General features: G+C 39.1%; 1 protein-coding gene across 1 annotated transcript in view; it reads right to left on the bottom strand.

Annotated features, from left to right (window-relative positions):
* Positions 1-6289: 6289 nt before the first annotated feature.
* The window catches only part of sfrp5 (secreted frizzled-related protein 5), a 60949-nt gene continuing 42712 nt past the window's right edge, over positions 6290-24526 (bottom strand). Inside the window, exon 3 of the mRNA XM_061949178.1 lies at positions 6290-11734. Coding sequence (XP_061805162.1) covers positions 11406-11734 — 329 coding nt within the window. The 3' untranslated portion in view covers positions 6290-11405. The remainder of the gene's footprint in view (positions 11735-24526) is intronic.

The raw sequence follows: 24526 nt of genomic DNA, 5'->3' as shown, positions 1-24526 counted from the left end.
GCATGATGGGAATCCGGATGTTGTGTGTCAGTGTATTAACGTGCCGGCTGAAATAAACACACGCTGAGAAATAGCTCCGTGCCTGCCTACTTTATGGGTTATATATAAACCTATGGATAACGGAGATATATATGTGCAGTTGTGCACTGAGCTCCAAAAGCCGTAAGTGTTATGTGACTGGGCCGGCACGGGTGGAAATTGGGAGAAATTCGGGAGAATGGTTGTCCCGGGAGATTTTTGGGAGAGGCACTGATATTCGGGAGTCTCCCGGGAAAATCGGGAGGGTTGGCAAGTATGCGTACAACTAGTTAAATGACACCTCTATCATGGCCTGAAGAGGTCTGTATCGCTTTTGCTGGAACTTAGCAAGATTGAGGAGGTCGGCAGGAACCCTGCTACACAAAAAACTTGTTCAAAAGCCGCCAGAAAACAACAAAAAGAAGAAGAAGAAGAACATAAATAAATAATATTTATTTATTCATTTATCATTTATTATAAGAAGAAGAACGCCTAGGTGCAATTACTGCTATCAAAGCTCCAAAACAACCAAAGAAACGAAAAGTTTTGTCTGAGGAGACAAAAAAACGAAAAACTGAGCTTAAAAGGACAGTCAAGATAAACATTGCTTTCACTCGCTGGTGTGAGCTCAAAGACGTGGAATTTTGGACCAATACTGCCTTGGCTCCGTTGCCGCTGGACTTGTAAGTGACTGTCGATGCACAAATGTAAATGATAATGCTATGTTAGCTATCGGAAATTTGCGTGGTAGCAATAAATAGCTGCCAGCGTGATAGTTTCACTACTACTTCCTTCAAAAAACATCTCCCGACGGTCTTTCTTTGCTTCGGACCTGCATCCCCCTGATACATTCTTGGTAGTAGCGCAATCCAAGATAATTTCTTTATAGTGTCTGATATTTAACATCACCATAGCCAATAGAGACGTAACATCTCTGCCAATATTACAGCGAACATCATGTCAGTTTGACTCTATATGCACTACTCCTCATGGGAAATTTGGTCTTCTTATGGCCAAACACTACCACTCTGGTCCACTAGCGCCGCCAAAATCAACCAAAACTGAAAGTTCTTAAATGAGCCTTTAAAAACATATAACATTTTGACTTTCTAGTACAAGGCCCTTGGTAAAAAAATAAAATAAAAATAAAAAGTTTGGACACACCTGCTTTAAGGTGAATCACCACAAAATTTTGGCCTGACAAGAACGTGTCTGTGAAAGTTGAGCAATATTGGTCCAAAAACATGGCTGGCATCAAGCAATACATAGCAAAAGGTAGGACTTGGCAACTAATTGTCCGTAAGTCATTGACCATCTGTCCTCAAAAGCATTTCTATACAACGCATCGGAGGGTGCACACGTTTTACATGTAGAATTTAGAGGCTCCTCTATTTTTTTTTTTTAATTATTCTTATTCTTATTGTCATTATTTGCCTTTTCATGGGACTTAATATTTAGACTAGACTAGACTAGACTTTAGACTTCCTTTTTATTGTCATTCAAATTTGAACTTTACAGTACAGATAAGAACGAAATTTCGTTTCATTAGCTCATGGTAGTGCAGGATAAAAAAGCAATAAGGTGCATATATGAATAAATAAATAGGTTACTGTACAGATAAATATATTGCACTTTTTCATATGCATCCACGTTTATGGATGTATGTTATATTGTCTTTATATTCCAGCGAGTTAATCCATTTTGGGGGGAGTTGAGGGGATAATTATGATGCGTTCAAGAGTCTTACGGCCTGAGGGAAGACGCTGTTACAGAACCTGGAGGTTCTGCTTCGGAGGCTGCGGAACCTCTTTCTAGAGTCCAGCAGTGAAAACAGTCCTTGGTGGGGGTGGGAGGAGTCTTTGCAGATTTTCTGAGCCCTGGTCAGGCAGCGGCTTTTTGCGATCTCCTGGATAGGAGGAAGAGGAGTCCTGATGATCTTTTCCTCCGTTCTCACCACTCTCTGGAGAGACTTCCAGTCTGAGGCATTGCAGGCTCCAGTCCAGACAGAGATGCAGTTGGTCAGCAGGCTCTCTATAGTGCCTCTAACATATTTGGAAAAAGTACAAATGTTTGCAAACACTGGAGAAAAATATATTTGTTTAAAGCAGTGCTTCTCAATTGCTGGGTTGCATATGACGTCACGTCCGTTTTTCTTCTTTGCGGCTTAATTCACACGATGGTCAAGCAGCTGCTTGAGCGTTTTTTTTTTTATTGATTAAAACTTTTATTAGTAGATTGCACAGTACAGTACATATTCCGTACAATTGACCACTAAATGGTAGCACCCGAATAAGTTTTTCAACTTGTTTAAGTCGGGGTCGACGTAAATCAATTCATGGTAGCATTAAAACAAGTGAGAGTCCGAGTGTAAGGTTTGAGCAGAACATGCTGTATTGCTGTTTTTTTCTTGGGTGTTCCAATCGTTCAAATAAAGAGATGGAAATATCTTTCATAGAGTCCCAAAAGAAGTGGTTCATAAAGGTAATAAAGTCAGAAAAAACAAAAGGGGTTCGAAGGAAATGGATCTTAAAAGTATCACTTCCATCATCTTGTGGAATACAATTTTAATTCAAAAATTATTTTTCTCAAGAGTGTATAAATCTACTCCATCTCATTTAAAAACATTTTTTTATTATTGCTTATATATTTGCCTCGAAACCTTTCAAAATACGGCCAAATCTGCATTAATGCAGGTAGATAAACAGTAGCCTAATGGGACTCTAGATCAGGCCTGGGCAATTATTTTGACTCGGGGGGCCAAATTTAGAGAAAAAAATGTCTGGGGGCCGGTTTTTAGGAACACTAATACAACAACTCACAATAATGTCTGATTGAATGCTAAAAATGTATGACAGACCGCCTTAAAAATTGGAATGGATTTTTTTTTTTTTTTTTTACTGAATGGGACACCGGGGCAGCACGGTGGTAGAGGGGTTAGTGCGTCTGCCTCACAATACGAAGGTCCTGAGTAGTCGTGAGTTCAATCCCGGCCTCGGGATCTTTCTGTGTGGAGTTTGCATGTTCTCCCCGTGACTGCGTTGGTTCCCTCCGGGTACTCCGGCTTCCTCCCACCTCCAAAGACATGCACCTGGGGATAGGTTGATTGGCAACACTAAATTGGCCCTAGTGTGTGAATGTGAGTGTGAATGTTGTCTGTCTATCTGTGTTGGCCCTGCAATGAGGTGGCGACTTGTCCAGGGTGTAGCCCGCCTTCCGCCCGATTGTAGCTAAGCTAGGCTCCAGCGCCCCCCACGACCCCGAAGGGAATAAGCGTTAGAAAATGGATGGATGGATGGATGAATGGGACACCCAGAATGCACATGAAAATAAAGAATTTGGTATTTTCAATATTAACTACGAACAATAAAATACTAAATTTTGACAACATATGAACGTCACACCCCCTCTCGATCAACATATTTTACAATCAAGCGAAACGCAATAAAAATGCAACTAACAGCGAAATATGAACGCGAAGGGTAAAAAAAAACTCCACCTACAATCATATATCTGATACATCACTAAGCTTTAGAACTTTGTTGCGTCTGTCCCTGACACGCGCATTTCAGGTTGGCCGCTCTGGAAACACAATGTGGATGTCATGATCCGTGGTCCGGATCATGTTTTGTGTTTTCTGTTTGTTTTGGACTCCTTTAGTTCCTGTTTATGCACCTCTGAGTTTGTACCATGGCTACTTATTAGTTTCACCTGCCTCTTGTGTTCCGGACGTGCACCTGTTTGTAATCACTGACATTATTTAAGCGTGCCTTTGCCAGTCAGTCGGTCTGGCTTCTTTATTTGCGTCACGCTACTGTTACGTTAGTTTTGCTGGTCTCCTAGTCCCTGCTAGTGATCCCTAGTCTGTGCTAAGTTTTAGCCTTAGCTTCATGTGCGATCGGCATCTTATTCCGTCGGTTTGTTTTCTGTTTTGTACCTGTTTTGTGTTAATTTACTATTAAATCATGTCCTTACCTGCAAGTCCTGTCCGGATTCGTCCATTTGCATCCGGGGAGAACAAACCCTGCATCACCATGCAGGCATGTGATTTTTCCGTCTAAAGAAAAAATTCCGTCTTTTTTAATCTCGGGAAAGAAAAAAAAAAATCTCCCGTTTTTCCGTTTTTTTTTCCGACCCTAAATCAAGACTCGAGACGTAGTTTATATTACGCCGTAGTTGATTGGTCGATATGTTCCTTGTGACCAATCAGGACATCTGTTATGAATGGTTATTACCGCCATTTTCCATATGTAAACGATGTCGGTTCTCGAGAGAAAGGACGCTTTACGAGTAAAAGAAATTGATAAACATGTCAAAAATAAGTTTCGATGGGACTGGATGGAAAGGGAAATCACTGATACTGTTGGGAAGAAGGAAGTTACGACTTTGTTCGGTGATTTTATTCGGAAAATCGATCGTCCCGGAAAGGTTTTGTGCACGTGGTGTCATGATAATATTGACTATGGATCACGAGGTTTCAAGGCTTTGGAAGTACATGCGAAACGCCAAAAACATATGAAACAACTTGAAGCAAGGAAAACAAACTTTTCACTAGCTGGTACTTTTGGATGTCAACCGAAAGTGAGCAAACCTTACGGACTTCATCCTTTGTTTACATCGACAACTGCCGTAGACATCGAGAGGAAAGATCCACCCAAACAACCCACTTCAGTTGCAGACAGGGTTGTTAATAATGAGGTAAGCTGAAAAATATTTGCTTGCGAAATACGCATGTTTGTTTGAAATATCAACCTATTATTGCTTTGCGAAATATAAATGGGTTTTTCTAAAAATAAAAAGCCACGTGAAAATATATTATGAAATTACAGAAATTCAAAGAGTCGCATTATTGATTCCATTTAACAATTTATTTGAAATAAATTTGCATATAATACTATTTTGTAATATTAAGTTCTTATGTAGTCTCTTGAAACAATATTGTCAGTGGTGTAACAATCTTGAAGGTAAATATTTTCACACTTGTTTCATGCAATATGTCAGTGTCCTCACATTATTATTATTTCCTATTTTCAAATATGAGTAAACAATACTAAACATGTTTAATTATTTTCATAAATTTATATGCTACTTTGGCGAAAAGAATGAAATGTTTACATTTGGTATTTTGTTATATTTATAACTAAACTTGTAGGCAATTAGGCATATACATTAAAACTGTGAATTGTTATTAGTGATAATAACACTGAACAATGTGACACCTGTGGATGTGAAATGAACACAAGATGTAAATATTAGTGACTAAATAATGTTGGGACTGAACCATATACAGTGATTCGTTAGGATAATTGGGTTATGTATGTTCTTTTAATGATGTTTTCATGTCTTTAAACACTAAAATATTTTCTTCAAATGGTGCTGTCTTTGTTAATTTTAGCATGTTAAATTGGTGAAAAACCAGGAGCTGGTTTTGGGGGCCTTCGTCCCCCAGACCCCCGGAAATGTTTTCAGTCTTTTTCATTGTGGTCAAATCACATGCCTGCCATGCGACCCGGTCGTAACAGTAGAAACGCACCCCACCCACAATGCTTGGTTCCTCGTCTGAGCTGCTGTGACGTAGATTACCACAGTAACTAGTATATCATTCAAAAGCGCAGATGCCAACCATTTAAATATTTTGTATAGTTCAAGACTTACGGTCATTTGAAAACATCACTGCACATCATAATGGCAGCTACAGTTTCCATCTTAAAAATGTAAAAACATTATTTGGGAATGTCCAGCGGGCCAGATTGAAAAGCTTAACGAGCCTCATGCGGCCCCCGGGCCTTAATTTGCCAAGGTCTGCTCTAGACCATTACCTGAAACCCTAAAACCCTAAAAAGAAGGAAATATTTTGTATCAGTAGCATTTGTCTATAAGAGTGTTATAAGTACACCTCTGCATAATATTTTAGCCTTCTTAAAATAAAGAAAACAACACAATGGTCTTTCCTCGTCTGCCACCGTAGTCACAGAGACGCCAAGTGATATATGCGCTCTGTCAAAAAAAAAAAGCATGTTTCCCTGGGGTACACAAGCCCCCCCTGGCATCGCAACCCGCTCATCCACCGACCAACCCCCAGGGGGCCTTGCTCCACTATTTGTGAAGGACGCATTTATAAGGATGAATGCATGAAAACCACCAAGTAACCTACAGTGTGCTTGCTGTAAGACACATTTTTGCTCACGTCTTTTTTTGTGTCAGAAAACAAAACAAGTCGTGCAAGATACCAAAAGGTTAGATAAGACAAATAAGAACACAATTCCAAGCAATATTCTTAAAAAAAATCAAATATACTTTATTCATTTACATTTTGCAAAAACAACAGAACAGCGACTGATTATAAAAAATAGTCAAGGTTAAATTTAATCTTTTATTGCGACAAGAACAGTGAATTTGGTTGTTAAGTATGTATGTGTTGAAGTATGAGATCTGCTTTCATACCACAGAAGCAAATTATAATAATAAAGTACAAAAAAAGGAATAAAAAGAGAATTGATTTAAAAAAAACGAGTGCCGCTGAGATTGTTGGCTCTGTCCAGAGTCTCTTTACTTGTCTTCTTGTAAGGAACATTCTTTCTTTCTTCCATTAAAAAAATGTGGAAGTTTTCATTTTTCTAGTCAGTGCCAATATCATCCAGTCGATGTGTCTCCCAGCGCTCCGTCTTCCTCTTCTGCTATTCTTCTTTCCCAATGGGGAGAAACGGTTTCCTAATTGTCTACGCGACGGAATTACCTAATTCTTGCACGTAATTACATTTATGTCTACTTTTGGGTTCTTCCTGGGACATTTGTGCTGCACGGCCCATTGCACAGTCCACCTGTAGCAAATCACTGCTGCAATTTAAAAGAAATAAAACCCTCCCTCAAAAATCATTACATAATCAAACATGATTTCACCTGAAATTGTGACTGATTAAACTCTTATTTGTCATTTTAACTGACTATGTGCACACACTGTTGTTAAATAGTGTACAAGTTTTGTAGAAAACCGTTAAAAAAGTACACTTTATTTAGTTCTAGCACAGCAATGTATGTGTGTTTGTGAAATGCATACCAATTATTATTATGTTTATTATATAACAATTATTTACCTAAAATGTACCGTATTTTCCGGACTATAGAGCACACGGGTATATAAGCCGCACCCACTAAATTAAAAATAAAACAGTTTTTTCCATATATTAATTGCACTGGACTATAGGCCGCAGATATGTATGTTGTGATATGAGTTATTTACACAGAAAGATTTTGTAAATGTTTATTTACATACCTTAATTGTTTTCAATCGGTGCCTGTAAGACGGCAGTAAAACAGCTGATCAAAAAGAACAGGCATCTCCAATCCGCTAAACAGACGCAAAAACTCCACGGTGACGTTTTGGGGAATTTACTTAGGCATTTGTGATACTGAAACGATACAAAAAGAATGCCGTTGTAATGACACTCGAGAAAGTCTTAGCATATTAGTTAAAGCTAACGACGCTAGCTTCTTTACATAACGATAGCACGTACAAATATGTGTAAAAACACTACAGACATAACACATGGGACAGTTCAGTAAGTATGAATTGTTTTAGTTATATTGTGAAACTTAAAAACGTTGCTTGGAGTGATGAATGAAGAATCAATATGAGTAGAAACGGTATGAACGATTAGAAGACGGACCGGCATTTGTACTTCCGGTTCAACAGCAGGAAACACTGTAGGCATTAACCCAGCAGCACCGGCAGTGAGCGAACTCGTCCCAAAAAAATGGTGCCATAGCACAAACAATAACATACCATTTCAGTGGATTTGCATGTGTTTAATAAAAACTATTTGCATTATGGCCGTCAGTAAAGAAATTTTATAAGCCGCATGAATCAAAGCGTAGGAAAAAAGTAGCTCTTAGTGTATTTGCATGTGTTTAATGAAAACGATATGCATTATGTCCGTCAGCGAATACATTTTATAAGCCGCATGAATCAAAACATAGGAAAAAAGGAGCGGTCTATAGTCCGGAATTTTACGGTAGAAGGGAAGAACACGGTTAGTTGTCACACTGTATACACCTATATTAAATTGAAGCTTGAAGGGGCTGTTTGCAACTTGCTCGAAGCAAAAAAAAATACCCAAAAATATAACAAAAACACCACACTGCAAAAACTGGAATCTAAGTAAGATTAAATATCTCAAATAAGGGTGATATTTGCTTATTTTCTGTCTGATAAGATAATTATTCTCATTAGCAGATTTTATGTTAGAGTGTTTTACTTGTTTTAAGGGTTTTGGTCCTAAATGATCTCAGTAAGATATTACAGCTTGTAGCTAAGATTTTATGACCTATATTGAGTAAAACATGCTTGAAACTAGAATATCAACTGATGCAAAGCTGTGTCATCAACACTCACAAGTATAAAACTACTTTTTTAAAGTAATAATTTGTTACTTCAAGCATGAAAAAAAAAAATCATGATGCCGAGCGCATATCATTATGTCAAGATAATGGCACTAGCATTTATTTAATTTAAGAATATTTTTCAACATATTGAGCAAAAAGGTCTCTCTTTTTCTACCAAGAAAAGTGCACTTATTTTAAGGTATTTTTGGGTTCATTGAGGTTAGCTAATTTTACTTGTTTTGGAAAGTCTTGAATTTTCTTGCTCTATTGGCAGATGCTTTTGCTTAGTTCAAATAAAATACCCCTATTTTTTTTTTTTTCTTGTTTTTAAACACTGACTTTTTGCAGTGCACAGGCTAGCTTTTGTTTCCATTATTTGTTTAACATAATTTTTTTAGTCCATATTTTTCACCATTGCTAATTGCATTGAATTAAAATTGCTCGCCGACCCGAGGAATCAGTCTGACGTTCAGGTACACAAGTCAGTCCCAAAGAAGCAATTAACAATTTGCAGTTATGTTGTTGTTATGATAGGATATGCAGTACATTTAATGATAGCGAACATACAGTAAGCAGTTAAATCGCTATCATTAGCTGACGACAGACAAAGCTAATGTGTGTGCAAGTGTTACAATGGCCGTAATTTATGTGCTCAAAGGCAGAATTGCAACACTTTGGAAAGTTAGTCAGCTGCGTAAACATTTAAAGTGTTTGCTTGAAATGCGTATCTATTATTATCAAATGCATCGTAACAAAAATTGTATATAAACTGTCATAGACACTCGGGCACAGTCTTATTTTGAATTGGCAACAAATGTTTTTTTTTAACAAGCAGAAAGGAAGACCTACATTTGAAAATGTGATTGCATTGTCAAAGTTGACAAAACATAACTCATCTAAACACAAACCGAGCAAGGACCAGTAATATTAAACACATCTGTATGCCTTTATGTATGGATATGTACGTATGTGTGACAACCAACCTCAAAGAGAATGCGACAACCAACCTCAAATGGATTTTTTTTTTTGGGCCAGAATCCAGGCGAAAAACTGTGTCAAACAGCTAGTCAACAACAATAAAAAGATTTCCCTTCACACTATAACCCTTTGTGTAAAAGCCTAGAAGCAAATATCGAAGAGCTGAATATTTACAATTTGACATGAAAAGCACAGAAAGTCCTCAAATTAAACTGTCTTACTCCAGAGAAGACTACGTAGGCGAGCTCTGATCCTAATTTCGTAAATTCTTGTAGCACAATGTGAGAGAGGAGTCCTCTGGTAGTGAGATGTAATAACTAACCCCGCTCTCCCCAACATACAGGAAGAACTTTCTTTTAGCCTTGATTTTAAGATTTAGTTGGACCTCATGGTTTTGGGAGATTACAGGCAGGTCTTGTTACTTAAAATTCATAAATAAGGAAAGGTGCACTAACGCTAAGGGTGTCCCAACTGATACAATACCGATATTGGAGCATTTAGTATTGGCTGAAACCAATATTGATCTGTTACAATATCAGCATGAATCATACATATTTGTATTATTTTGTATTGTGGAATTAAATAAAGAAAGGCTTGATCGAGTGCAATTACTCAAACAGAGAACAATGGTAGGTATGAAAAACACAAACCTATTTATAAATAACCATCTGGAATGGAGTTGTCTAGTTGTCTCTCATAAGTATTGTGAACGATAGGCAAAATTCCCAAAAATGCAGTTCCCCTTTAGTATTGTTAAATTAAGGACTCTGATTGTGTATGTCTAGCTTGTGTGCTATTGTGTGTATAGCTGTTGTGTAGCTGAAAGCTCCTAGTACAGTGGTTCTTAACCTTGTTGGAGGTACCGAACCCCACCAGTTTCATATGTGCATTCACCGAACCCTTCTTTAGTGAAAAATAAAATGTTTTTTTTTTCAAATTCAAGACAAAGTTATATGTTTTTGGTAACACTTTAGTATGGGGAACATATTCTAAGTAACAAATACTTAATTTAGAGTTTTTTGGACACTAGGGGAACATATTCTAAGTAAAAAAGACTTAATTTAGAGTTTTTTGGACACTAGGGGAACATATTTTAAGTAACAAAGACTTCATTTAGAGTTATTTGGTTAGGGTTAGAGGGTTAGGGCCAGGGTTAGAGGGTTAGGGTTATAACAAGGCCATGCCAAATAAGGCATTAATAAGTACTTCATAATGACTAATTAAGAGCCAATATGTTACTAATTTGCATGTTAATAAGCAACTAATTAATGGTGAATATGTTCCCCATACTAAAATGTTACCATGTTTTTTTACTGGTGCACAAAATGAACCGTGCATGAACATCACCTTGTTCAAAGAACTAAACCAACACAGTGCATAAACTCACAACAAATTACACACCTGCAAATCAGTCTGACTTGTTCTGTTGCCGTATCCGTAATACGCCGATAGGGAGAAGTTTTTATTTACACGATGAGTCGGGTGTGTTTTGACCTCCGCCGAACCCCTGAGGCCGACTCACCGAACCCCTAGGGTTCGATCGAACCCAGGTTAAGAACCACTGTCCTTAGTAGCTTATATCCTACCATAATTACCTTTTTTGTCAATGACTTGATTACAATACAAGAACAAATCAAACATGTGGGCTTATTGGAGGGCATTTAGATGTTAACTGGCTGTCCGCCTTTGCACAAGTAAAGCACTGCTTGTATCGGACATCATGTCACACATTTGACATGCAAGACCAAACTTGTTTTTCTTGCTGTTATCAAACCAATATCCGATATCATCATCATAACGGGACACCCTTAACTAATTCCACTAAAGTCCTACTAACGCGTCATGAGAACAGGCTCCTCCTCAACATTATACACAAACATTGTAACCTCCTTCCCGTATTATGCAGATAAAAGCTTCACCGTCCTTTAGATACATCGGAGACAGTGTTTTCCGGGATTATGGAATCAAGGTTGTATTATTTGTAAAATAAGTGAAGAATGCGTGGAGTAAGAATGGATGGGTGGTCTGCATCACTGGAACACAGTGTGGTAGGTTGGGCACTGATGGGACTTCATGTACTTGATGGCAAACTTGAGCTCCTTGCTCTTCTTGTCCCATTTGTGGATGGACATGAGCAGCAGCTGCTGGTCCACTTTGCGGCCCATGATGAGGAAGTTGGAGCCCAGGGTGTCCAGCTGCGAGCACGGGCAGTTGGCGCCGTTCTTGATGTACAGCACCAGCTTCTTCAGGTCCTTTTTGCGCAGCACGCCCTGCTTTAAGACTTTCTTCTTCTTCTGGGCCGCAATCAGCTTCCTGTCACCTTTCTCCTTCTTCACCTCCTTGATTCTCATCTTGAGGACTGAGAAGACAAACAAAACAAAAAAAGAATCAGTTGATCGCACCGGTGTCATCTTAAATTACGACAAACTCATCTCCAGGACCGCCCGTGTTGTATTAGGGTTTTTCATGCGCAGTCATTTTACTTGATCCAGCCTTTTCCTAAGATTCCACACTACAAAATAATAAAAATATGTTTGAGACATGCTGATATTGTATCAGATCATTGCCCAGATTTTGTTCTCCATACATAAAGTAGGACTGGTGTTTACCGTATTTTTCGGACCATAGGGTGCACCGGATTATAAGGCGCACTGCCGATGAATGGTCTATTTTTGATCTTTTTTCATATATGAAATGTAAAACACTTCTCTGTGGTCTACATCAGTGTTTTTCAACCTTTTTTGAGCCAAGGCACATTTTTTGCATTTAGAAAATCCAGAGGCACACCACCAGCAGAAATCATTAAAAAACGAAACTCAGTAGACAGTAAAAAGTCGTTGTCGCAATTGTTGGATGTGATTTTAAACCATAACCAACCATGCATCACTATAGCTCTTGTCTCAAAGTAGGTGTACTGTCACAACCTGTCACATCACGGCGTGACTTATTTGGAGTTTTTTGCTGTTTTCCTGTGTGTAGTGTTTTATTTCTTGTCTTGCGCTCCTATTTTGGTGGCTTTTTTTCTTTTTTTAGTATTTTCCTGTAGCATTTTCATGTCTTCCTTTGAGCGATATTTCCCACATCTACTTTGTTTTAGCAATGAAGAATATTTCAGTTGTTTTTATCCTTCTTTTTGGGGACATTTTTGATTGTCATGCCATGTTCGGATGTACAATGTCTTTGCTCCACAGTAAGTCTTTGCTGTCGTCCAGCATTCTGTTTTTGTTTACTTTGTAGCCAGTTCAGTTTTAGTTTCGTTCTGCATAGCCTTCCCTAAGCTTCAATGCCTTTTCTGAGGGCCACTCACTTTTTGTTTAGTTTTGGTTTAAGCATTAGACACCTTTTTTACCTACACACTACCTCCCGCTGTTTCCGACATCTACAAAGCAATTAGCTACCGGCTGCCACCTACTGATATGGAAGAGTATTACACGGTTACTCTGCCGAGCTCTAGACAGCACCGACACTCAACAACAACACATAGTTTGCAGAGTATAATTACCGGTTTGCAAAAAATATTTTTAACCCAAATAGGTGAAATTAGATCCTCTCCCACGGCACACCAGACTGTATCTCACGGCACACTAGTGTGCCGCCGGCACAGTGGTTGAAAAACACTGGTCTACATAACTTGTAATGGTGGTTCTTTGGTCAAAACGTTGCATAGATCATGTTGTACAGATCATCTTCAAGCCCCTTTCTGACAGTCGCTTTCGGATGCGCTGTTTTGTGGGCGGTTGTATTTACGTGGCTCACCTTCGGCAGCGTCTTCTCCCCGTCATCTTTGTTGTAGCGGTGTAGCGTGCAAGGACGGGAGTGGAAGAAGTGTCAAAAAGATGGAGCTAACTGTTTTAATGACATTCAGACTTTACTTAAATCAATAACGGAGCAGCATCTCCTCATCCGGAAACAACAACACCGGAAATGTGTTCCGTGAAAAACCGTTCGACCGGAACTCTCTAATAACTAAAGTTCCTTGGGTGAATAATGTAAACTCACTATACCGGTATGTTTTAGCGCTTTCATGGTGAGTTTACTGACAGATATAAGTAAGAACTTTACACTACTTTATATTTGAAATGGCAACAGTGAAGGATGAATTTCCCATAACAAGAAGATAGTGAAAAAGAAGAAGCTTATCGACTACAAAGGCGGTAGCGTGCAATTTTCCAGGATTTATGCAGATCCCAAACACAGATCAGCAGGTACCAGAAGGTAAGAAAAGTTGCTTTTGCATAATATTGCGAAACAAAACGCCAGATATGTCTTACCTTATACACACACCATAATAATACTCATATGTTGAAGCACATCAAGCAGCGCAGCCTACACTTATCTCTTATGTTTGACCGCCATCTACTGGTCACTCTTATCGTTACACCATGTACCAAATAGAATTGCTTCGACATAGGTAAGCTCAACCAACCGCATTCCTTACATTAGGCGCACCGGAATATAAGGCACATTGTTGAGTTTTTTGGAATTTTTTAAAAATGATTTTAAGTGAGCCTTATTGTCCGGAAAATACTGTATACGGCCCCATTCGTCACTGTTTACCTGACACACAAAGTGTGAATAATTGGGAGGGTGCATTGTCCACTTTAGCCGCCAGATGGCAGTAGTAAATTGGTTGTATGGCATTTCCGACTTTGACCACAGTGTCAGTTGCTATGTAGAGTGGTGCTTTCCCTCATTTTTAGCAGACTACTTTGCAAAATGATTAACCCCCCCTCTTCCTCTCATGCGAGATCCGCCCAGGAATGGAGCCATATGAATCCCTTCCCTACTGGAAATAAAAACCTCTCCTGTATTGTCATGAGGCATGTTTAGCAACACATTGAGCGTACAATTCCTTCCTCGACCATGAATGATTTAAAAAAATAAATAAATAAAAAAGTACATTGTTTTAATGATGAAAACTAAAATCCCAATTTTTCCCAGAAGAATTACCCATTGTATAAAATGCAAATGTTGGTTGGAATGCATTTTACTTTCTCATACACTCCAAGTTAATTATAAAGGTTTAAAAAAAAAGGGTGTCACGTTTTGTATCAAGGTTGTGTTGGTTTTGACCCCAGACTGTAGAGATGGCAGACGAAGTGCAGGTAAAAAAAAGTATTTAATCACAGAATATAGAGCAGCAGGGGGGAGCACAGAAAGGGCACATAAGGAAGGCTATGCTGCATGGAGGTTCAAAGCAAAACACAGCGATGCAAAGTAGAATTGATACGCAAAAGTCTAGCAAGGATTGTACAGAGTAAAGATGTCCGATATTATCGGCCGATAAATGCTTTAAAATGTATTATCGGTATCGGTTTCAAAAAATAAAATTCATGACTTTTTAAAACGCCGCTGTGTACACGGGCGTAGGGAGAAGTACAGAGCGCCGATAAACCTTAAAGGCACTGCCTTTGCGTGTCGGCCCAGTCACATAATATCTACGGCTTTTCACACACACAAGTGAATGCCGTCCATACTTGGTCAACAACCATACAGGTCACACTGAGGGTGGCCGTATAAACAACTTTAACACTGTTAAAAATATGCGCCACACTGTGAACCCACACCAAACAAGAATGACAAACACATTTCGCACCATAACACAACATAAACACAACAGAACAAACGCCCAGAACCAATTGCAGCATTAAGTCTTCCGGGATGCTACAATATGCACCCCCCGCTATCCCCCCGCTATCCCCCCACCGCCCCCCCATCACCTCAACCCCGCCCACCTCAACCTCCTCATGCTCTCTCAGGGAGAGCATGTCCCAAATTCCAAGCTGCTGTTTTGAGGCATGTTTTTTTTTTTTAAATGCACTTTGTGACTTCAATAATAAATATGGCAGTGCCAGGTTGGCATTTTTTTCCATAACTCGAGTTGATTTATTTTGGAAAACCTTGTTACATTGTTTAATGCATCCAGCTGGACATCACAACAAAATTAGGCATAATAAAGTGTTAATTCCACGACTGTATATATCGGTATCGGTTGATATCGGAATCGGTAGTTAAGAGTTGGACAATTTCGGAATATCGGATATCGGCCAAAAAGCCATTATCGGACATCTCTAGTACAGAGTATAGGGGCTGGCATATAAAGCAACCAGGAATAGGTGAGTCCTAATTGCCAATCAGAGACAAGTGCGGAAGACAGCCCCAGACAGGATGAATAGTGACAAAAGGAGGCAAAATGGAAACAAAGAAAATAGACAAAATCCCAGAAACTAATAACAATTGTCATGACAGTGGACAGTGTTGTATAAACAAAATATGAAAAATGCCAATTATCCCCTGATGTTTAGGCAAAAAAAATAAAAAAAATCTCTGGCTATCATCAGAGTAATGATAACATATTTGCGTTGAGGAGCTGCCGAGCTTGGATGTAGCTCAACTTCCCTACATTTCACATTTGATTGACAGCCACAGTTCTAAAGAGACTATTGTACAGCAATATGGTCTTTTAATATAGTTTATAGATTAGAATTACCTGATCGTCTCGAATTCGTAGGTTTGTTTTATTTATACTTGCGGCAATGCCTTTTGACAGTAAAAATATTTGAAAAATATAGCCGTACTAGTGCCAAGAATGCAGATGTTGAGTCTGAGAAGTCTTGGCCCATTCGAACCACTAAAGCAGGGAATGGTACCACCCATCAGGCCTGGTGTTTATAAGTACATATTTTAACTTGTGCGAGATTAAAAACGGAGCTGCCAACCACTCGAGACAGGAATCCTCCGGGCGAGAGTTCTGACAGCTGACATTAATCACTGGCCGGGGCAAAGGCACGGGGGTCGTCGTGGGGCTTTGCCACGGCCCTGTTGGGAGACTCCACGTCTGCCTGTCTACTGTTCCATAAACATCTCCTGATATGTGCCCGGTGCGTGTGGGGAGATAGCGTGTTACGGGCTGGAATGTGTGCTCTGAGCTGTCTCACATGTGCGCCCTGATTCTCGTCCAGTTCCTCCGAGAAGGCAGCTTTTGTGCGCCTGCAAGCCGCAGCGTGTAATGATACATGGAGGTGTGTGTTACTGCTCATACAACTGAAATATTAGCTTGTTCATCTTCATCGCTGAAAAGGTGTCCAAGTAACCACACAGAAGTGCATAATAGAACTCAGGTGTCTTGATAAACAGGGATCGTCTTTTATTCATAGTCCTCTTAATACTTTATGACAGGCCTGGGCAATTATTTTGACTCAGGGAGCCAAATTTAAGAAAAACAAGTGTATATCTTTTTTTCGGAACACTAATCCAAAACGTCACAATAATGTCTGATTGAATGCTAAAAACGTTATGAGACCGCCTTAAAAACGGAATGGAATTTTACATTTTTTAATGAATGAGACACCCAGAATGTACATGAAAATAAAGAATGTGGGATTTACAATATTAACTATGAACGATAAAACACTGAATATTGACAACATATGAATGTCACACCCCCTCTCGATCGACCAGTGACGTGCGGTGAGGTTGATGGCTGGTGAGGCACTGACTTCATCACAGTCAGATTTACAAACATATGAACCCTAAAGAGTATCTTATTCACCATTTGATTGGCAGCAGTTAACGGGTTATGTTTAAAAGCTCATACCAGCATTCTTCCCTGCTTGGCACTCAGCATCAAGGGTTGGAATTGGGGGTTATTAAATCACCAAAAATGATTCCCGGGCGCGGCGCCGCTGCTGCCCACTGCTCCCCTCACCTCCCAGGAGGTGATCAAGAGGATGGGTCAAATGCAGAGGACAAATTTCATTACACCTAGTGTGTGTGTGACAATCATTGGTACTTTAACTTAACTTTAACTTTACACATACAAACTGTAGCACACAAAAAAGCACATTTAATAAAAAAACAAAACGTTATTATGGTCTTGCTTTACTTATAAAATAAGTCCACGAGCCGCTGTTGTGCTGGATTAATGCACCCCCTGACGAGAGTGTTATATCAACTAAAGCCCTCACTTAAACTTTCCACGTGCAAGATTGAATCTATTTAAAAAAGTGTAACCGAGGGTTTATAAATGTCGCCTATACTGTATGAAACTACAAAATAACAAAGGCTCCAGTTTACACGAGGACCACTTTATTTAACTTCTTTCAAAAACTTCCGCTCCACTCAAAAGTGTCATCACTTCCGCTCTTAGCGCCTTCAAAATAAGAGCTCAAGGCATATACTGTATAACAGCGCATAACAGGAACTTAACATCACAAAGAGGAAAGCCCATAAAAATAGGTTACAAAAGTTATTTACCGGTAATAAGAAGCCAAAAAGTGCAAAAACAATAATGTTCGTGTTGGAGGAGTTGTGATTTAGGTACACCTGCAGTCTGCAGGTGTACCTAATGTTGTGGCCCTGCAGTCATTCACAACTCCTCCAACACGAACATTATTGTTTTTGCACTTTTTGGCTTCTTATGAAATAACTTTTTTAAATAGATTCAATCTTGCCCGTGGAATGTTTAAGTGTGGGCTTTAGTTGATGTAACACTCCCGTCAGGGCTTGCCGTGCATTCTACGGCGGGGGTGCAGTAGGCGAGCCTCAGCCAGTGCGTCTTTTGCAGTCGTTTTATGATCGCTCAGCACAAGAAATACTTTACACACATACAGTTGTTGACAAAATACACTGTACATTATATACCTCAGCTAACTAAATTATGGAAATGTATAATATAATTCATATAGCAATACGGTCTCACTGCACAGCAGGCCAGCAGTTAGCCGAGTCCGCAATCCATGGTGAGGCTCAACGCAGTGACGTGCCTCAACTGGCTGCTGTTCACCGCACCGTCTCTTCTCAGTATTTGAACGGCAAATGTGAAAATTCAGCGATTTTGAATAAAAACGGGTGAAGTTAAATGGAAAATAACTTTATAGTATAATCACTGGATACATATAACAATTTAATTAAAAAAAAAAAAATTTACATTTTTTTTCTTTCCATGATGGCAGGTGAGGCACTGCCTCACCTGCCTCTAGTGACTGCACATCACTGCGATCGACATATTTTACAATCAAGCGAAACACAACAAAAATGCAACAAACACAGCAAAATATGAACGCGAAGGGTAAACAAAACCCCACCTACAATCTGATATATCGGATATATCACTAAGCTTTAGAACTTTGTAAAAATCTCCTTCCGCGTCTGTCCCCGACACCCGCATTTCAGGCTGGCCGCTCTGGAAACACTCTGTGGAAACGCTCCCCACCCACATTGCTTGGTGCCTCGTCTGAGCTGCTGTGATTTAGATTACCATAGTAACTAGTTGTGGGGGGGCGTGGCTTGCGGACCTGCAGCGAAGCGGGGTGAGCCAGAATCGGCTTCGAGATTAGCGGCAGGTGCGTAGATGACACAGCTGAGAGTGTTTGTCTGATCATCTGTCGCTCTGTTAAAGGCAGCAGTCAGGAAGGAGAGGGGGTGATTGATGGTGGAGAGCGAAGCCGAGTGCGGGCGAAGCCGAGCGAGAGCGAGACACGACACTGGAGAAAAAAACATTCGTGTGCTCACTTGAGAAAAAGACAACTGCTGAAAAGCACCCCAAAATACTTTGCACATTGATTGTAAAATAAAACTCTTTTGGAAACCTGGAAGAGCCTGGGATGTCGATGATTGGTGGTCCAAGGAACCCGGAGAAGCAAGACCTCCACACTAGTATATCATGCAAAAGGGCAAATTCCAACCATTGAAATACTTTTGTATCGTTTAAGACTTACGGTCATTTGTAAACATCACTGCACATCATAATGGCAGCTACAGTTTCCATCTTAAAAATCTAAAAAAATTATTTGGGAATGTCCGGGGGGGCAGATTGAAAAGCTTAAAGGGCCACATGCGGACCCCGGGCCTGAATTTGTCCAAGTCTGCTTTATATATTTATGTATAACACTTTTTCATTTGTTAAAACTGAAAAAAAAAACAGTCACATTTTCTTTTTTATTTATTTGATTCTTATTTTAAGGACTACATTCTCTTGAGAAACTTGTTTTTTTGCTGTCAGAAATGCACATTTCAAGAAAAAAATAGTCCTGAAAATATTAAGTTTTAATGCATTTTACTTAGTGCATGGTATTAGATTAGCAAGAAGAAAAAATAGGCCTGGTTTAAAAATTAAAATAGATTTTAGGTATTTCTTGTTGCTTGCATCTACATTTTTGCAGAGTACCATATTTTCTGGACCATAGGGCGCACCGGATTATAAGGAGCACTGCCGATGAGCAGGTCTATTTTCATACAAAAGGCGCACCAGATTATAGGGCGCATTAAAGGAGTCATATTTAGATTTTTTTCTAAATGTAAATCACTTCCTTGTGGTCTACATAACATGTAATGGTGGTTCTTTGGTCAAAATGTTGCATAGATTATGTTTTACAGATCATCTTCAAGTCGCTTTCTGACTATCTCTTCAGGATGCGCCGTTTTGTGGGTAGTCTTATTTACGTGGCTCACCTTTGACTGTGTCTTCTCCCCGCCATCTTTGTTGTAGTTTTTAGTGCTTCCATAGCAAGTCTACTGACAGATTTAAGTTAGAACTATAAGCTACTTTATATTAGAAATGGCAACAGCGGAGGATGAATACCACAAAACAAGAGGATAGAAAAAAAGAAGGACCTTATTGACTATGGCACAGGCTACAATCCCGGACTTACACAGATCGCAAATATATATCAGCAGGTACCAATCGGTAAGAAAAGTTGGTTTTGCATAACAGGGCGAAACAAAACGCCTCCAAAATGTCTCCTAATATGCATACTTGCCAACCTTGAGACCTCCGAATTCGGGAGATTGGGGGGGTGGGCGGGGTTAAGGGGGAGGGGTATATTTACAGCTAGAATTCACTGAAATTAAAGTATTTCTTATATATATGTATATATATATATATATATATATATATATATATACCGTATTTTTCGGAGTATAAGTCGCACCGGAGTATAAGTCTCACCTGCCGAAAATGCAAAATAAAAAAGGGAAAAAACATATAAGTCGCACTGGACTTATAGTCCGAAAAATACAGTATATATATATATATATATATATATATAGTACAGTAAACAGTAATGAAAACACAGTTCTACTAACTGTACTGTACTTGCTGCTTACTTTAAAAAAAACAAAAAACACTTACCCTTCACTATTTGAGTAGCTTTTGTTCTGCCATTTGAGTACTGGCGAGCGATCTCTGAATCCGTGTCAGTGTATTGTAATAATCCCAGGAATGTAGGCTCATACGACTTCTTTGTTTGTCTTGTCTTTATTGCACAAGATGTAATTCAACCACACAACAGCTCCAATGTGTGTCTATCCCTTTTCCCGGCAAAACTCGAACACCCACTTCCTATTAACAACGTCACTTCCCTATCTCTCCCGGAAGTCCCGCCCCCCCAGCCAAAGTCATTGGCTAATACCCCGTAGCCAGCCGCTACAGTATTAACGTGCCGGCTGGAATAAACACACGGTGAGAAATAGCTCTGTGCCTGCCTACTTTATGGGTTATAGATAAACCTATGGATAACGGAGACATATATAATAGTCTCCTTTTCAGGTGAGAGACGACGCTAAAGGCAGTGCCTTTAAGGCACGCCCCCCATATTGTTGTCTGGCTGGAAATCGGGAGATTTTCGGGAGAGGCACTGAAATTCGGGAGTCTCCCGGAAAATTCAGGAGGGTTGGCAAGTATGCTAATATGTCTCCATTTTGGGGTCCTTAAACACACACCATAATAATACCCGTATATTGAAGCACAGTACGTCTGACTACGGTAGCCATAATGCTCCGACAATCCATCAAGTGGTCTGGCTTCGTAGCTTACCAAAGTCGTACGAACAAATTGTGACTGATTTTTGAGCGCTCTGTGTCATGTCTATATTCTTAATGAAACACCGGTACTTGCTAACGTTGTTTATTGAACAGGCGTCAAACTACAGTCCACACGAATCTCCATACATGCCAACCTTGAGACCTCCAATTTCAGGAGGTGGGGGGTGCGTGCGGGGGGCGTGGTTGGGGGCGTGGTTAAGAGGGGAGGAGTATATTTACAGCTAGAATTCACCAAGTCAAGTATTTCATATATATATATATATATATATATATATATATATATATATATATCCCCCGCGACCCCGAAGAAATAATTGACTTTCAGTGAATTCTAGCTATATATATATATATATATATATATATATATATATATATATATATATATATATATATATATAAAAGAAATACTTGAATTTCAGTGTTCATTTATTTACACATATACACACACATAACACTCATCTACTCATTGTTGAGTTAAGGGTTGAATTGTCCATCCTTGTTCTATTCTCTGTCACTATCTTTCTAACCATGCTGAACACCCTCTCTGATTATGCATTGCTGTGTGGCACGCACAAAAGTGCTTTCATCAAATGCACTAGATGGCAGTATTGTCCTGTTTAAGAGTGTCACAACATTTCCGTTTACGGCAGACGGACTGCTTTACTGTAGACGTTCTTTATATTGTGGGAAAGCGGACTCAGGTCCGCCTGAATTTCGGGAGATTTTCGGGACAAAATTTGTCCCGGGAGGTTTTCGGGAGTCTCCCGGAAAATCCGGGAGGGTTGGCAAGTATGCGTATCTCTTATGTGTGACTGCCATCTACTCGTCACACTTATCATTGCACTATGTACCAAATACTGTTGGTTCAAGGTCAGTAAGCACAACCAGAATTAATACATGAAATAGGCGCAACTGGTTACAAATAAAATGAATTTAAACGCGCCTTATCGTCTAAAAAATACAATATTTTGTTTGTTTCGAAGACATTTAATTTTGTTTTGTCCGTTATAAAGGCATTCTGCTGTTTTTAAGGACCTACTGCAAAAATGTGAGTCTCTCAAAAGTGTATCTTCAAAAGGAATATTAAAAATAAACATTTTAAAGAAAACCCGTTTTCATTTTCACGCCACCTTTCTCCTCTACTCATCCAACGTGTACCCTTTTTAAAAAAAAATTGTCCAACAAGGAATGTTGGCAGAGCTATCAGATGATACATCAAAAGAAGAACGGTAATATAACCCTAAGGTGAAATAACTGCAGGGCAAAAAATGGAGCATTGAAAATGCGTGAAACCATAATTAGCTGTAATTGTTATTATTACAAGAACATCACAGAGTCATCATTTGTCACCCAGGGACATGCACAAATTACATTTGAAGACGAAAAAATATTTCTTAGCGGCAACCTGATATCGACTCTACAGTACGTGGTCATGTTTCATTTTATTACTCAGAGAGGTTGTAGTGCTGCTTTTTGGTCCTTCATGTTTGACAGTGATTTGCGACGCTGTTATTAGTCAGGCAAACTATTTTATCAGAGTTGCTAGAGCCATGACCAAGGCCTACTTTGTGAGGTGGTTGGATGTGCTTGCTGTGTAAAATATGATTTACAGTATGATGGAGTCATTTTATAGGTATGTGCAAGCCAGATGACATATTGGATTGGGGGAACTTATTTTAAAGAGCTTCAAGAAAATATGGCTTCCAATCACATTTCATGTTTAATTGGTGTTCAAGAAGTTTGATCATTTATGAGTTTTCAGAATTTCATATTGTTATTATGAGTGTATTGCAAAGACACTCGATGCTCAAACCAGGTCAGAAGGCAAATCATCAGCCCAAAGCACAGGTGTCAAACTCAAGGCCCGGGGGCCAGATGTGGCTCACCACTTCATTTTATTTGGCCCTCGAAAGCTGAAAATAATATGTATCAATAAAGTAATGTAACTCGTCTTACTAAATGTATTATTTATTTCTATTCTGGGAGAAAAAAATATATATTTACCGTATTTTTCGGACTATAAGTCGCAGTTTTTTTCATAGTTTGGCCGGGGGTGCGACTTATACTCTGGAGCGACTTATGTGTGAAATGATTAACACATTACCGCAAAATATCAAATAATATTTTAATAGACACTTGAAAGGCAATTTAAAATAAATAAAGAATAGTGAACAACAGGCTGAATAAGTGTACGTTATATGAGGCATAAATAACCAACTGAGAACGTGCCTGGTATGTTAACGTAACATATTATGGTAAGTGTCATTCAAATAACTATAATCAAACAATCTGTCACTCCTAATCGCTAAATCCGATGAAATCTTATACGTCTAGTCTCTTACGTGAATGAGCTAAATAATAATATTTGATATTTTACGGTAATGTGTTAATAATTTCTCACATAAGTCGCTCCTGAGTATAAGTCGCACCCCCGGCCAAACTATGAAAAAAACTGCGACTTATAGTCCGAAAAATACGGTAAATATATATTTTTTTCTCCCAGAATAGAAATAAATAACTATGAAAAAAACTGCGACTTATAGTCCGAAAAATACGGTACCTCTCGTCAGTTTCTCGATGACCACATTAAAGTGCAATGTTACTTGGGAGGGAATGTGTATTTTTGTATTTCACCAAACACTATTTTAGAATAAAAAGTAAATAGTAATGTTGCGACTTGCTGTAGGATTTCCTGTGTAATTCTTCCAAGAGAATAAATACAATATTGTGCTGTTTACTTCGCTCGATTCCCAACATTAAAACAACGTTGAGCAACTCAAACATAACGTTGAAACAACATGCTTTTTTGACGACGTTTAATCAATGTTGGGTTCTGACGTTGATTTGACCATTGATATTTGGTCAATTCCCCAACCAACAACGTGAACCAACGTTGAACATCAGCGTCGTCTCAATTTTTCTCTCATCTTTTGTTTCGTCGCAGATCGAATTACTTTTTGCCTCCACACCGCCTCCTCCTGTCCTTCCGCATCTGGGATCATGACCTCTATCGCATGCGACCCAGGCGTCACAGATGCATGTGATTGGGTATCGGCTAATCTAATTTATTGATGATCGGTGTTGGAATCAATAGCATAAAACCCTGATCAGAAAATCCTCGCGTTAAGTTACTTTTCAAGAAGCAGAAAGTAGACTGCTAACCAAGACAAATGGATACTAATAAGTAGAGATGTCCGATAATGGCTTTTTTGCCGATATTGTCCAACTCTTAATTACCGATTCCGATATCAACCGATACTGATATATACAGTCGTGGAATTAACACATTATTATGCCTAATTTTGTTGTGATGCCTCGCTGGATGCAT

Source organism: Nerophis lumbriciformis, linkage group LG02, assembly GCF_033978685.3.
Source record: "Nerophis lumbriciformis linkage group LG02, RoL_Nlum_v2.1, whole genome shotgun sequence".
NCBI classification, from domain to species: domain Eukaryota; kingdom Metazoa; phylum Chordata; class Actinopteri; order Syngnathiformes; family Syngnathidae; genus Nerophis; species Nerophis lumbriciformis.
The sequence above is the reverse complement of the archived record's forward strand: the minus strand, read 5'-3'. Positions and strand labels throughout refer to the sequence as shown.